We start from the raw sequence: 17,449 nt of genomic DNA, 5'->3' as shown, positions 1-17,449 counted from the left end.
CATTATCGATCTGTGTGGATCATCATTGGAACCTTTTTCTTTTGCTGGGGTTCAACAGAGTTGGAGATTGTCGTTCTCGAACTCTCTTTCGTTTATGGAGCACTTTCCTCTAAACACCGGTAATGAAGGGGTAGTTTTCCGGCAAAAATACCTCCTCATTTTAGAATGTTATTTTTGTTTCATTTTAGTAATACAATTTTTTGAATTAATTTTCAGAGAAATATTTTCAATTTCCAATTCAGGATTCCGACGATTCCGATTCGTTGGGAACTGTAAACATTCCGCACCGTTTTTATTCCGTTTTCAGTTCTGAAAAACGATGTGTCGCACCTTATAAAACATCCTGAATTGGAAGATAATCGTGTTTTTTGTTCGCCAGCACAGATAAGTCAAAATTAAGACGTCTTCATCGACGCAAATTTTACCGAATTTCGGCAGCCAGGGCGCATCTGATTTCCGCACCCCCCCTGTGGGAATAAAATCAGAAGTGAGTGATCCCGCAGGTCACTCACTTCCATTTTAATCGTCTTTACACACCCGCCGTATTAACTACTTGCACTATTGACACTATTGAGAACTTTTTTTACTGAGGTAAAATTTAGACAGTTGATTAGTTTATTTTGTTTTTTTTTCCGCTACTGTTCCGTTATGAGTGCATTAAAACCTAGAGGTGAGATGAAAATCCGTTTTTTATATATATTGTTGGAACTTTAGCCTCCATCTCCACCCCTCCTATGCCACAGGGGAGTTCCACCCCTACTGTCAATAAAGTACCCTGCTGGCGTGGATACCTGGGGGGTACAGAAGGCACTTTGGGGTGGCTACCCTTCCTTGAGTTATCCTGTTCGTTCCCGTGTTTACCCCTATGGTTAGGGAAGCACTCTGCTGGTGTGGATACCCGGGGAGTGCAGAACGCGCCTATGGGTGAGCCGTCGTAATTTTGTGCCGTCGTATTTCATCCCCTAACATGGCTGAGGTCCAATACCTGTCCGTCTTGGGTTCTGGCTGGCGAGCGCGTCCGTAAACCCCGTATCGCGTTGAGATAGGCTCCGGTGTTGCCCTGTAAATTCACTGATCTCGAGTCTTTCACTGTACGAATTTTATAGTAGTGCCATTTGTGTTTCCTTGTACGAGTCTACAAATATAATTTTTATACGTTGATTTTGACTTTCACTGGTTGTCGCTAACACCCCAGACACCGAGGAACCTTGTCTTCGTCTCGTAGCTACCAGGGTAGGTTTGCTATTTTCCCTTAAAGAATTCGCTTGAATTATTCATAATTGAAGAATAACAAAAAAAAAACTAGCATTATAATAAAACAACTGTATGCAGAGCCGCGTATGGAAAAGCCTCCTTCTATCGTTTAAACACCGGTCTTGTTTCACCTCCTATGACAATGTCACAGTTTAGCCTGAAGGCTATTTAGAAGTATTGCAGTAAAGGAATTGCCTTTTAAGATTTAGTGAAAATTCACTTCCTCACAGTTTCTGTGAATCCAGATTGACATTACCCTCCATTCTATTTCTGACCAATTGCTAAATTGTACCTCTTTTGCTAATGTTTTTTTTAAAAACACAACATTTTTTATTTGTATAAGGTCCTGATATAATTTGTGATCTTATTCCGGAAAACCTTCTGTACGGTCTCCCTTGAATCAAATAAGATGTTTGTTCAGGAAAAACAATTAATCAGTTTAACTACAAAATCCCACACTTTTTCCGATATTCAATAACTGTATAAAAACCCAATTGTTGACCCGTTATGTACAATATTAGTATTCAGCTGGTAATGGTTCATATAGTTCAACAGTGCATTCTTTTCGACGAATACCTTCATCGTTTACTATTTTTCCAGAATTGACTTCGTTGGAGATAAACAGGCGGTTTTAATTTAAACTAAGGAACTGAATTACATGGTTTTCACCAAGATGAGTTTTTACCACTGTCCACTACAATTGTTTCGCTATCACAATAGCTTCTAGAGGTGAGTAATACTTATTTAATCAGTAACACCCTCACCCACCTGAAGAAGCTATTGTGATAACGGAATACGTGTACCTAGTGTTAAGACTCATTCTAGTGAAAATCTAGTTCAATTATTGATGTTCAAGTAATGCCTGTTGCACCGGCTTATTTGAGGTAGGCTCAATGTTAAGACTTACTTATTTTTCTGTTTTTATAGCAGTTACCATAACTATCAATCACCGAAATGAATATGACTTAATATAAAATCTGTATCAAATTAGTTGGTGCAAACAGGAAACTGTTCAAATTCAATGAAAATCATTTTCCCTTCATATATACAGGGTTAGAACTATTTAGAGGGGGACTACAGGGATATCGAAAACCGTTAGAAATACAAAGTGGCTTAAATTACAAAAAAGCTGCGTTAAGGATGAGTATGTTGGTGTACACAGTTCCAGAATATCTCTGATGGTTCCCGAGATATCTCGAAAAAACTGAAAATCAAGATTTTTCTCCTTTTCTTTACAACTCATTTGTTTTCGAGATAACTACACGAAAGTAGGTTTGTAGTCATTATACAATATAGCGATTCTACTGATGTCATCAGATTATTTTTACTTTTCATTGTTTCAGGGGCGCGATAGTTAACTTTTTTTTCTTATGGACGCCATATTGATTTTCCTCGTGGGGTGATAGAGAAAAAAATAACTAATTCCACAGTGTATCACACCTCACAAAAATATGAATCGTCACAGCTAAAATTAAGTTTTTGTTAAAACTTTGTAAAATAATGTATAGTAGGCTAATGATTCACTAGTCGTTTCTTCAAACGTAAAACATTATTCGTTTGTGTTATTATGTATCATGCAAGAAAAAATTTTTTTCATCCAAATACCAGAATTTTTATTCAAAATACAACAAATCAAACAAGCGAAAAATTCATAATAAAAAAGTTAATTTTCAAATATGTTCGAAATGGTTTCAATCGTTAATAATGCAGAGCCTCTTTCAGAAATGCCTTGGACAGCCGCTGTGGATCTCATTCCTTCTATAATTCTGTTGCGAATTCCATCAGTATTATGTATGGACACTTGATGAACATAGTCACTCTCCAAAATAAGTAATCCATCGATTTTTAGTTTTTTAGAGATATCGCGGGAACCATTGGAGATATTCACACCATCACACTCAATCCCAAATAATGCAACTTTTTTGTAATTCAAGCCCCCCTTGATTTCTAACGGTTTTCGATATTCCTGTAGTCCCCCTCTAAACAGTTCTAACCCTGTATATCTCCGAAAATAATTTTCCGAATACGATGAATATTGAGGAGATTTTATTTTTTCAGTACTTTTTCATGAGGGCCAAGCGTTGATATGATATTTCTTAACTTCAATTCGTGTGTAAAAAAATCAAATTTTAATGTTGGTCATTATAGATTCATGTAAGCTATATTGTTCAAAGGAGTGAGTGGATGTTTTTTCTTTCAATTGTCTCAAGCAAGCCATGTGTGACAAAAATAAATAAGTGAATAGAAGAGCGAATCATGTGATATGCGTTCTTGAACTCTTAGGGTGGAGAACAAATTTATTGACTTCCGACGCGGAAGGAATTGATTCTCGACGCAATAAGAGCTCTCATTTATGATACTTTATTTCTCTCGATGTCTCGCAGGACGTCGGATTTTTATCTGCTTTTTTAAAGCCTTTATCTATGTTCGATTATATACCAACACAAGGGTTCTGTCGTATTTCCCAAACACCTGAAGAATGATTTTTATTTAATTTTTACTATTCGCTGTTTTCATCGATTAAATGTAATATTGGAAAATGAGTTTTGCCTTTCTGTCATAACTGCATCTTAGATTTTGTAATTACAGGTCAAAGATTCGTTTTGGTTGCGCTTTCTCGATATAATGGACGACATGCCCAGTCCGGATGTTCACTCCACAAATAATTCCTACCTAATATCAACTCTTCTCTTCAGGAAGGATGATGATAATCTCACCTTATTTTCTCAATTGATTACCGTCCTTTTTTCAAGGCAGGTAGAAACAAATTGCACGAAAAATAAAAATAATAATGGATATGTTGAATCCCGAAGATCATTGAAAGCGAATGTTAATCCCCTCCACCTGTAACATTTCCAATCGTTTCCGAACTCCGCAGTTCGGAAGTGATAATACTAACACGTGAATTCTGAGGATAGTGGTTTCCAGACAATGCTGATGGATCCTCACGTAAGCCCGGGTAGCTCAGTTGGGAGAGTACCTGACCAGTAATCGGGGGGTCGTAGGTTCGAATCCTGCTCTGGGTGGTACTTTTTTCAGAATTCAATTCCTGTCTGAATGCCGCTAAAACCTTCTTTATAAAAATAATACTTTGTTGCCATAACTAAGTCATACAATTCGTTACATTTCTTTTTGCAAAAGGGACGGCATATCTTCTGCATACGCTAATTATGATAACAGTCAAATTCAGACCATACAGGGTGTTTTCAAAGGTGAGGCTTTTTTTTACAGAATATAGAAGTCAACAGAATAAGTCATTTCTCTAATTATTGTCCATATAAAATATGCAAGATGGCTGCTGAGCTACAACCCGTAGAAGTCCGGACAAAATTTCAAGTACGAAACTATGGAAGGTGACTTCGGCATGAGAAAAACAAAACATAAACATATGTATATGGCTGGACAATGAATGGTTCGGCACTTCCGAATCTATCTGATTAGTTGCATCAGGTCACTTTAAAAAAATTGTTGTATCGTGCTATTCAAAGTCCTTATGTTGACAAACTGCTATTATTGTTACTCTATTTCATAATATTTTTATGACGATTGTTGGAGGGTTCGAACAAGAAGAAGATTGTGGTGACCATTGTGAAAAGTTGATGTGGCCGATACTTTGTGAAAATCCATAATTTTTTATTTTTTTTACATTTTATTTAAAAACCAAGTTTACAAAATCACAAGAATACATAACATTTTTAACAATTAAAATTGTTGATCAATAGCAAAAAATTTCTTTCGAAAATAATTTAATTTTTACCTCCTCTATAATACGGTTTCTTTCTTCCCTAATCATTTTTACAAATTCTATTGATGCAAATGCCAATTTTTTCCCACCTACGTGTTATGTATTAACGCTGCTATATACCACATCCAAGTATTTAATCTACGTTTCTTTGATGGTGCACATAATACTAGTTCCAAATGATTTTTATACCCCTATGTCAATCAAGAACCTATGTATGAATTTCTTATTAAGCCAGTTCCAGGCCTCCTTCCCGGTGATACAGAATTTTAATCTGTGGATAATTGTACCCACGGAGCCTTGACAGATGGTGCAGTACGGTTCTGATATCACACCGTGCGAAAAAAGTTTCCCGCTTACGGGTCACGTTTCGTTCAAGCACTTATAACGTGCGTTCAAAAAAATTCGTCGTCAAGTAGGCTATGAAATTTTGAAGGCTGATGTTCGGTGGCTGAACGTATGTCTTTCCTTGAATTACTTCATCTTCCCAAAATGTAAACAATGATGACATTAACCTATATATCGTAATTTTGTACGGAAAGGCACTTTTCAGAAAATGTCAATTTCACCCAACGTTCGAAAAGCATTTCTTTCATTGAGTAAGATGACAAGAATCCAAACAATCTGAGGCTGTTAGAAAAGTTCTTCGTAAAAATTTTAACCGTCCACTATTTTCATACGTAAGAGACATGAATCTTGAATTGATCGTGGTAGTATGTTTTTTTGTAAGAAGGTTCTAGTTACTTCAGTCATTTGAATAGATCACAGTAAGATTCTCAATAATATGTTTATTAATTCTGAATTGATTCAGTCATTACTGAAAATCCATGACTAAACTAAAAGAACTGAATTACATGAAAATAGCTATTGGACAATTTATTAAAATTCGATTCAGCTATAAAAAAGCATGATGCTTTCTCCTTCATAACCTTCTGCTTTTGAAGTTCCATAAAAGAAAGTAGGTCCACATTTTGCCTTTGACTGATGCATACTGTCAGTATGCATCAGTTCGGTATGATACTGAACTCAATTTTTTCTCGGATGCTACAAGGTTAGGTAATCACAACCTTTTCAGTTTTCTGATAATCTTTAGGAAAACAAATGGATATCTTTTTTTCAAAATCGGGTGGCATATGCCAACGGATACTCCATCCACTTGAGATAAAATCTGAAGAGAGGTTTGTCGAGCTTTTGTCACCATGTTTTCATTATTACTGAACTCTAGAGTTTTCTTTTTTGGTATACCACTTCCTTTTTTGTTTGAACATACCTGTTTCGTCAACACATCGCAAAACAGTACAATGGAAAAATTCATTCTTAATAATCTACAGCAACATAGGCTTCAATGAAGTCGCCGGAACAGAATATTTCCATTTTCTTTCAATTTTCTTTCCAATTTTGAAGTAGAATTCAATAGTAAAAGTCTTTCACACGTCCGTAAAAACCATCTAATTTGCTGATAATTTTAATTCAACAACAACCCAAAATGCTAAAATGACAGTTCACCTGGAAAATAGTAAAGCACGAGCAAAGAATTACGTTCAGACACGAAATATCGACGTTCAAAATTCCATACCCTACTTGACGACGAATTTTTTTGAACGCACGTTATAAGGATGATTTCCATTCCGTATTGATTTCTGATTTATTTAGATTGGCCCAAATTTTATTTCAGTTCATATTGTTTATTTTTGACTTTATATGTTTTCAAGAATAATTGGTAAATTTGTTTCGTATTGACTTCTCCCTGTTTTTTTAGACGTTTATTATTACTTTTGATTGCTTCCCTAATTTTTCCGAAAATCCTACCACCTGAGTATATCAGTTTTGTCTCTTCGAAGGTCCAGGAAATAAACTGTGTTTTTATGAATACCGCCATTGTTTTCAATTCAACGTTTATCAAATTTAACCCTCCCTATGTTCTTCATTCAATTCCAACTGCGGCCTGCTAACCCTATAAAAATTTCCTCTCCATATATAATTTCCCGTCATTTTCACAATTACTTCACCTTTTATGTGAGGCATCGGCAGTATTCGCGCTACATACCATGTTTTAGATAGAACATATGTATTGACAAACCAAATCTTTCTTATTACATCTAAGTTCCGCACATAGCTGATTAGGAGGGTTACTTTAATTTTTTCAATGACTTCATTCCAAGTTTTTTCTATCATTTCCTTCACACTTTTCCTAAACCAAATTCCATAACTGAACTTAAAACAAATTCTACGGTTTTCAAAAAATGAGTTTTTAAATCACAACACATATATATTACGATATATAAGATATCAGTTATCACAATGGGTGAAGGTAAACCCAGCCCATCCACTTGAAGATGCTATACGACAAATACGTGTCGTAGTTTAAAAATTTTTTTTTTTACACTTGGTCCGATGTATTTTTTTGTCAGTTGCTTTCGAAATGAACCATTCCATTTTCCTTTAAAGCGTTTAAGTTACAAATAATGAGAAAATTTTGGCAATCCTTAGTTTCCATTTTCATTCCCACGTAAAAATCGAACTAAACGAAACCATAGGGTTGAATTAGTCATCACGAGTTTTTTTCCATTGCTTTACGATAATTCAGATAACAAATAATATAGGGTCGTGTAAGGGTCTTTTTCAGTACTTAATTTCAATTTTTTTTTCAACTTTGTCATTCGGAAAATTTTGTATAGGTGATTTTGGCGAAGCTTTTTATTTTGACTAGTTCTACCTTCTGTTGAAAGAAAGCCTTAGTGATAGGAGATCAGAGATCAGATGAATAGGAGAGAGGGAGGGAAAACCAAGTGGCGATGAGCCAACATTTGAACATCTGAGTTCTGTAATGAGTGAATACCTAAATGCTGTATGCTTAAAAATTTATACACTCTGAGCGGTAACAGCCCAATTCTAGAGATTCTAGAGAAATTGTTGGACATAACATTAGAGCCATGTGCAGGTACCTATTGTACGTGTTGTAATGAGCTCGAGTATTATATTCTTCACCATCAAGCCAAGACACTGAATTCACTCGCAGACAGGCGCGTACCCAGGCTACCAAGGCTTTGGCAAAAGGTCCCTCATGATCATTCAGCACATAGAACTTTCAAGTATTGTTCAAGTAAAATAAGAAAAGGGCAGTAACATTATTATATGAAGCTACAAGTACAGCCATCTATTGAATGTCAAGGTAATTCGCAAGAATTTTGTTCGCGCTGTCATCTGGTCCTTCTTTCGGGGTGAGTGGTGGAAAATTTTCTAGAGCCATCGGGGTGAATGAATTGGCATCCAAATATTCCTCACTTATCAAAGAAGTTTTTTCGCTGCAGTGCATTATTCCAGCAACGTTAAATAATCTTTCCGACAGTAAATACAGCAAGAAATATCTGGTATTGATGAACCAGACAGTGACAAGGGTTTTTTTTCCGGTAAATTAAAAAGATGGAAAGAAAGTGGATCACTTCAACAACGAATGATCCCGAATCATGTCGTTCATCAGCACTTTTAGCTCTTGAGAAATGTTGCTAAGATTTGTACATATTACTTCAAATATTTTGTGTACTTCCCGTAACAACAGCTGAAGAAACAGAACGCAGTTTTTCTTCCTTAAGGAGACTTAAGACCTTCAGAAGCACTATGGCAGAAAACTGCTCGAATGGGTTAGCTCTAATGCATATAAATTACTATATAGAGTCATTGATACAAAAATAGTTGTGACCAGATTTGCTAATGCTGGCCCAAGGCGCTTGGAGCTTTTATTTGATAACTAAAAACTAGTTTTTAATAACATAGTTACTTTTAATTCTTTCAACTATAACATTCTGACGTAGATATACGCCCAGAAAGTAACTATGACTCTTAAGGTAGTTATGGGAGTAATGCCCATTACTACTATGTCAGTGGATTGGAAGAAGGAAGCCACAGTCATGGTTGTTTTGAAGCTCAAAATGTCGATTTTTCACAAAAAAACACTACAAGTGCCATGAAAACACCACTTCATTTTCAAATACTTAGTTAAGAATATTTCGAGAACTAATGCATAATATGAAAAAACAATTACTGTGCTGAAATCAGTATAAAAATACCTTTCAAATGAGGTATCACTCACCCCATCTTCCCTATTCAAAAATTGGGGGTGAGTATTGTAGTAGCAAGGGTTGAAGCGCTATGCGTCCGTAACATACATCTTAAGTTGTCCCCCTCGAAACAGAAATCGACCTGTCCGAGCATTTCTATCGAAAAAATTTATTTCGTCTATAATCTCGTCTGTTTCGTTTTCAAATGGCCACCCTGTATAACTACTACTCCATGGATCTCTATAAAAACAGTGACGTTCTTAAGGTTAGAAATTTATATGTGTACGCAAGCGTAAATTATATAATTACTACAGAAGAAGCAGAAAATACAAATATATTCTATAAAAGGAGACATGCCATTCAGAACAATTAGGAAGTGCCTTTGATGTCCACCGATGTTGGTCAGAGAAATTCACATATCCTGGACCTAAATTCTTCAATGAACTTCCAAATAATATAAAGAACAAAAAAAAATCAAAATCATAACCAAAACATTCTTACTTCAGACTCAGGAATGCTTTAAAGATGTTTTTCAAAGATAGAAAATTATATTTGTTTCCAATGTTGGAGTTTCTGACCCTTGCCCACCATATTCTCATTGTCCCATCTTTGTTCATTCACTCATTCGTTGAGTGGTTATTTTTGGGGAATTTCTTTGGGCACACAAGATTTAATATCTTAGGCTGGCCTCGAATGTTACAGATTCATTGATAATCGTTTTGTATCTGTTAATGTGTATAAGAGTTACTTTGCAACTGTGAATCGAAACATTGTTGATTTATCATTCTTTACATTTTATATCTGTATAGTTTCCGGAGAATGAATAAAATTATCAGTACTGTTACGTACTTATTATAGGCAATTCGCGTGCATTGTTCTTCGCAATGGTTTGAAATATTGATTAATATTTTTTGACCTAAGAAATGGTGCCGTTTTTGGGTTTAAATTCGAAATGTTTTTATTCTTAGGTAGGTACTAAAGAACCGGAAATCCTATTAGAGTTTACATAGGCTATCGAAATGCTGTATCTCGGAATGAATGCATGTTAGGAAAAACGTTAATAGGAAAAAAAAATCTAAATATGAAGTTTTGCAGTGACTTAGCCCTTATAAGGGCTATTTTTTTCCTATTAACGTTTTTCCTAACATGCATTCATCCCGAGATACAGCATTTCGATAGCCCATTTTCTTATTCTACTACAATAAAGTCCCATTTGCTAGCAGATTGAAGAATCATCGGTGTGAGTGTTGTATTGCTCTGACGATGTCAAATGAGACTGACCTAACCTAACCTAACATGCATTCATTCCGAGATACAGCATTTCGATAGTCCATTTTCTTATTCTACTACAATCAATTCCCATTTGGTAACAGAATGAAGAATCATCGGTGTGAGTGTTGTGTTGCTCTGACGATGTCAAATGAGACTGAAACCATGACGATGGCAAGTTGATTAGTTCGACACAGAATATCGACCTTGAATATTCCAAAGACAAGCTTTTCTGTATGCACGTTATGTGAATATTATTTTTAACATAATGGAGTAAATTCCCTAATTCCAAATATCTATAGGCACTACACTGGGTTTTGACAATGGTCGCTAATGGTTCACAATTGTATTCTGAATAAAGAACATATCAATTACAAGCTGATTCATCACAAAAAGTTAGCGTTGTCGTTTGAAAAAAACTCAACTGCTTAATTATAAACAATAACAATTTATATGGAATCACCAGGTAATTTCGAGAAATAGAATTCAATTGGAAAAAAGTTATTGCGAAGTAATGCCTATACTTCATTCACTTTTATTTTAGCAGTCGGTTGGCCATGGAAATTTGACACATTTCACTCTGTATAGTACGAAAATGTGGGGTTATGAAGCTTGTCAAAACATTTTTGGGTTTTAAATCAACGCTATGTTGCTGTTTTTACGTATTTTATCACAATGTCGAATCTCTTCGGAAAATATGTGACGAACATAATTGAAGTTTGTACAAACTGATTGAAGGCATACCAAATCCAGTTATTTGCATGGAAAATACAAGAAATAAGTATATCATAATATGCACTAGCTTGGGGAGAGTTAATGTTCGTTATCTTCTTTGGCTTACATCATTTGTAGATTTCAAAAATAATAACTCGAAGATGAAATGCATATGATGCAGTGGTTGGGAATGGGTATCTCCCGAAGGAATTAACAGATAATTACAAGAATGTTAAATTCTTCAACAAAAATCATCTTGCATCTATGGAAGTAAAAAGGATTGAAGGAAGTTTCAAGTTAAGATGAACTTCACCTTTGAACAAAAATTTCATATGAATAAACAAGTAACAGGGCAACTTGCGCGTATTTGTGGCTATTCATCTTAATACATTAATGTAATAATAATAATTATAGGTATTTATTAGTACCTTAAGACATTTACATTGTATAGGACAAGTCAAATGAAAAATAGAAAAATCCATTTTAGGGAACTTATTCTCCGATGACATTTATCGAAAATCGAAAGACTTTTCGCATTAATTCATTCAAACATAAAATTCTCAAATGCCACCACTTCTTTGGGTCTCCCAATAGAAGGAAATTCTTTGTCATCCTCTTCATTCACAATCTTTCTGATTGTGGAAATATCCAGCTAAAATATATGTCGTTTAGATCCAAATGAAACATTATATAAATTCTCTTACATTGAATATGCTCTCTATCGTCTGACGTATTGTGGATTTTAGAATATCAGGGTATGACTATTTGAATGAGCGGACCTGAATTCTAAAAAGTACTTCCTGAAACCCTGTCTCTTTTTTCAATCACTTTCAGCATTTTCGTAATGAAAATTGATATTAGTTGTGGCAACGGCGTTATGACATTAACGACATTTCATGAGTGCCAACCTAACTTCGTTCTAGTTACAAAAACTTGAGAAAATTATTTCATGGCCAACCGACTGCTAAAATAAATTTGAATTAAGTATAGTTTCACGAACCAAGTTCATAACAAAAATTAAATGTGAATTATTTCAATTTTGTTAATAATAGAACATTTAACATATAACAGTGACATGCTCTGTTCTGCCAGATCAATAATTCGGCCTTTTTTTCTAAATTAGCGAAAATAAACAAATTATAAACTCAATTCGACTTGGAGGTGAAACAGTGAAATGTGAGGATAAATCTTATCAAGTTATTATTTTCTATACAATCTACAGGTTCTTGTGAGTGAACACATATTGTATTTTTTCATCGCTTGTAAGAAAAATAAATTTTCATAATAATATTGAGGGATTTCATATGAGTTTGGTTATGTTCTTTATTGCACATAATATTGACCTATGCGAATATTCCGCTTCAAAAAATTAATCACGAAACAATTATTTTCGAGTCGTGGTTACTTTCTGTAGAAACTGGTGATTTTTTAAGCAACTATTGATTGTGTGTGAAAACCAGAACTGTATGTTTCTGTTCACAAAGAAACACACAAAAACAAGACAATATTTCGCCTAATTATCTAAAAGTAATAAAAAGTAATTTAGGTATCACCTATTTTGCCTACCGTTTACAGTAACCCAACCTTTTTTGAGTGGGGAAGTGAAATGTCGGAAAAATTAACAACAAATGAAAAAGCTCTTGTGTGTGCTTGAAAAATTGGAATATGCTGAAAAAATTTCAGGCAATTATGATAAAATGAATTTACTTATAATCAACAATGTCAGTTGGACTTTTCAATATATAGGTATGTATAAGTTGAAAGTTGCCATATTGAAGATGTGTTGAGAGAATGGAATGACAATTGAATGCTTAGAGATGCCGCACCACCGATGAGGGGAAGGGGATCTCCAGTCCGTCGCCTGTTTCCCATTGGCCAACAATGGTCAAACGAGTTATTGATTTCTTACGGGCGGACCTAGTACTGACATCGCTGGTTCGCAGTTGAGTGCTTTCAAGAATTTACTAATATCTCTGGTATAATGATTGCAGTCAGCCATCTCGACATCTGACCTACGCAGGTTCCATTTGTGGGGTTGAATTAGAAAATATATTTTTCGCCCCCTCTCCATTTGAAATTCCAGCCCTCTGTTTCTTCGAATAAAGAAACTTGGTTAGAGTCTTTTCTTTATTCCTGATACATCTTTTTCTACTTGTACCTACCCTCTTGAAAATTTTGCAGGAAAATGAGCTTGTACTAGAAACATTACAACAAAGCATATACAGTGTGTAACATGAGTACGTTAAAATATTCAACTGACGTATTCCTGAGACAATTTGAAGGAAAAAAGCCTATGTAAACTTCTGCCGGATATACAGGGTGTTGAAATTGAATTTTGTTGTTCGTTCCTCAAAAATAACTTCTGCAAAAAATAAATTATTTGCATGAAGTTTAGTGTCCATGCTTAGTTTTTGTAACATCCCCAGCAACTTCACTTAGCGCCTTAGCAGCTAAGTAAAATACGTCGATATAGAGAATTGTAAATATCTCGAAAACGATCACCTCCAGCGTCATTGAGGAAGTGTACCTTTTTTACTTGGAAAAAGTGTGGAAATAAGGACTTCACTGTGGTCTCCTCTTGTCTCGCCGATACGACATATGGTGGTATTCTGCTTTCATCTGTAAGCCAATCTGTAACTTTTCATAAGCTTACAGGAAAAAAGCAATTCTGGACAGTTTTTAGTGGTCTGTAGCTTACAGGAATCCGTAACTATTTACAATAAGTAGTTCAAAAGTGACACTGTCAATGAGATAGTGACTGAAACATTTCCAGAATGATATTATTAACGAATTTGTCAATCTGATATTAGTGTTCTGTGATCTGAAACTTACAGATCGATCGTACGCAACAGATTCGTAACTTACGAAGGAAAAGAAAAATACAACCATTAATTATTAGATTTCAATAACGTTATCAACGACGAGACAATGACACTTAGGCCCGGTACTTTCAGCTGCGAATAAACTTTATTCACTGTCAATAAGTATCTATCAAATAATTTCCTATCTGAAGGATACCTTATTTCGGTGCTTTCAGATGAAATTATTTGACGAATAACAATTCTATGAAAGCACGGTTTACTACTTTTCACTGATTAATGTAAAATAAGACACCGATTATAGAAATTGTCATAATTCCAACTAGAAAGCAAATATTTCGTGAAAATTACACAAAGAATAACCATACATGAAGAATTTAAAAAATTCAACCAATAATAACGTACCGAGATTCGGTCTATGACAAATAAACTCTTATTTTCAATGACAGATTTATTCGATGAAATCTGAAAGTGAAAAGACAGCATTTTTACTTATCCTAAGAATAAGACTTATATATTGAATAAATTTATTTATTCGCACGTGAAAGTACAGGGCCTTAGTTCCCTTAGTGTTGTATTCTGCTGCTACAGATTGGCTTACAGATGAAAGCAGAATACCACCATTGAACACATGCTCCAGTTAATCTATCGGGTAATTTTTTCCAATTATTTGCCTTTGGAAATATGGTTATAATATCATATGAAGTGGACGAAAATGAAACAAAAACGTTCGTCTATCATCCATGCAGTATCAGAAAACATTTAGTGATAATTCTTCAAAATTTGACGGACGAATCGAGTGCTTTCCGACGAAGATTTTCAAAATTTTCGGCTTCATTCGACTTATATGCTGAAGTTGATCTTATGATATGAAAGAAAAATTTTAGAATATCAAAATCGGAATTAAAAGTACCTATTACCTATATCTTTTCTCACACTCAATTTCGATGGGTTCAGTTTTATTCGATTAATTCTACTTTGAATTATGAATCTCTTTATTATCTACATGAACCGTATCACTCATAGCCTATTTATAATTCATATAATTCGGTCCGGTTATAAATTGTTTTTACTTATGAATTGGGGAATTAAAGAAACAATTCGAATACACTAATGCGTGAAGGAAACAGTGTTTTAAAAATTCATAACTATTGGGATATGGGAAATAGCTTTTCAATGCACTTATCAATAATTATCCCTGGATACATAAACCTATGTATCGCGCTCCATTTCCATTATTAAGATGATTAGACAGAAAAGTCCAAGGGTAGCGAATGCTGTCCAATATATTTATATAAATTGTTAATATAAATATGTTTCTATGATTTGCCAATTGAATCTTATATAATACCTACCTATTCATTGGCGCACCCAGGGGGGGCACTTTTTTACTTAGAATCCAGTGGCGTGCTCGCCTTTTCAGCAGGATTTTTAATTACGAAGCTATGACTCAAAGTTATGTTTTTTTAAATGGGAACACTAGTTTTCTGTGCAATTTTTTGAAAGCTTAATTTTTACTGATTTCAAAAATATGTAACATCATATGGTTTGTATCAATATAAATAATAGAAAATGGTCAAAAAACTTTTTTCTCAATATTTCTATGGTTTCAACTATTGACGAGCACAGAAAAATAGAGTTTCCTATAACAAAAGCAGTCTCCTTCCGGCAATGTCATTATTTCTATGCTTTTTACCAATTTTCACAAAATTTGAATCAAGATAAATTTTCATAATAATGAACGGACTCATAGAAGGAGACAGTGGTAATCATACGATGCTATATGTTTCTGTGCTCATCAAAAGTTGAAACCATAGAAATATTGAGAAAAAAGGTTTTGGACCATTTTCTATTATTTATATTATTACAAACCATATGATATGATGATACAAACCATATGATGTCATATATTTTTGAAATCAGCTTTCATTACTCTTTCAAAAAATTGCACAGAAAACTAGTGTTCCCATTTAAAAATACATAACTTTGGGTCATAGCTTCGTAATTAAAAATCCTACTGAAAAGGCGAGCACGTCACTGGATTCTACGTAAAAAAGTGCCTGTATAATGTTTTAATTTCAGAGCTCTATCATCAATATTAGCGAAGATATAAATAAAAGAAAGTGGCCAAAAATCACAACTACTATTGTAAGTTTCTCAGAAAAAGAGAACGAGAATGGGGTATCAGATTTTGTCTATCTCCTCTGGTTTAAAAACTGTAGTGCTAAAACATCGAAATTTGCCCACCCTGTACATGGTCGTAGTAATGAACGCCTGGATTTGCTAGATATATTGGAGATTAGTGGTTCTCAGAGGCAAAATGAACCTGTAGTGAGCGGGCAATTAACTTCAAATACATCCCCTCTGTTACAATCAGTGTTGTGAAATTTAACTTCACCTCATACCTATTGTAGTTGGATAATGCTCCAGAAATTTGAAACATATGTTGTTGAATGAATAATTCAATGAATCCGTTGAACGTTTTGCGGAGGAATTATTTTCATATTAATATATTATTAGTAAGATATTTATTTCAGGATTGTCGATGATATTTATTTTCAATGTCGATAATGTTGTTATATTTTTTTTTTCAGGCCTGGAAGCTCAAGTACAAGATTCCTCAAAAGAAATCTACTGGTTCTGAGATATAAGTGCAAACAATGAAATGATGAATTGCACTAGTGATTACGAAGTGAAACATGTGAAAAGTACAAACTCTTACCACTTAATTATTGAGGACGAAAAAACAATTCGAGTGAGTTTGATATTTAGTGAACGTATCTAATGGATTAATGTTCCTGTTCTGAAAACAGATAATGTAATATAGTAACTAACGATAATCATTGTTCGAATATTAAATATTGATGATATGTCTCATTTTTCATTTTCTGAAATCCTCTTCAGTGCGTTTGTATAATACAAATACTTTTTATACATAAACATGTGGCTATCGTTGTTACAAAGCAGAAGATAAATCATGATCATTGATTACTTCATGAAGGACATAACTTATGTTTCGTCCCTTCGTTTGCATTATATAACCAAGCGAATTTTGGTTTGTCTAGCAAGCTAAAAGTCGTTGACAAGGTACTGATGATCTGATGGATGGCAATCTGTTATTTATTGAGACTGAGCATAATTTCTTTGTGTACACCGAACTCTAGTAACCTTGAAATAGGGTATTGTACAAAAGGACTTTCAACCTTTTCAACAAAATATCCATCCTCATGAACAGATTATGCTGGTTATGTGTAATTTATCTGGTAAGGCATTTTCGAATCGATCGACAAATATTTGCATTTTTCCTGGAACCTTTTATGGAGTTTCTCTTCTAGTAGCTGAAACAACAGGAATGATTATAAAAATTATTAGAAAGTTTGTCAGAAGCAGTTTTCTCAGAACTATGTTGCCTAACAAATAATATTGAAAATACGGAACGAACAAGTGGTATAGTCTACAAGATAAATATATAGATAATCCACTCTCATATCTCTGGGTGTTAGGATTTAGGATGGTACAAGTAAACTCGAAAAATTTAGCGGGCTTCGAATATTTGGGTATCGCATAAATTCAATTCGTTTGCAATATCGGCG

At 34.3% G+C, this 17,449-nt stretch overlaps 1 protein-coding gene and 1 non-coding gene across 3 annotated transcripts in view; both read left to right on the top strand.

Moving 5' to 3' along the window:
• The window catches only part of LOC123311127 (protein vestigial), a 167,884-nt gene extending 151,156 nt beyond the window's left edge, over positions 1–16,728 (top strand). Inside the window, exons 5-6 of one of the 2 annotated variants that reach the window (XR_006537424.1) lie at positions 1,855–1,983; positions 16,451–16,728. Coding sequence is in view for 1 of the 2 variants with exons in the window: in XM_044894915.1 (XP_044750850.1) it covers positions 16,451–16,500 (50 nt within the window). In the remaining variant the exon portion in view is untranslated. The remainder of the gene's footprint in view (positions 1–1,854; positions 1,984–16,450) is intronic. The other variant, XM_044894915.1, reaches the window with a different exon arrangement.
• Positions 4,208–4,280, top strand: Trnat-agu. The gene has a single exon. It is a non-coding gene; the product is annotated as a tRNA-Thr (tRNA).
• Positions 16,729–17,449: the final 721 nt, after the last annotated feature.

Source organism: Coccinella septempunctata, chromosome 4, assembly GCF_907165205.1.
Source record: "Coccinella septempunctata chromosome 4, icCocSept1.1, whole genome shotgun sequence".
Classification (NCBI taxonomy): domain Eukaryota; kingdom Metazoa; phylum Arthropoda; class Insecta; order Coleoptera; family Coccinellidae; genus Coccinella; species Coccinella septempunctata.
Note: the sequence above shows the minus strand (reverse complement) of the source record. Positions and strands in the feature narration are given on the sequence as shown.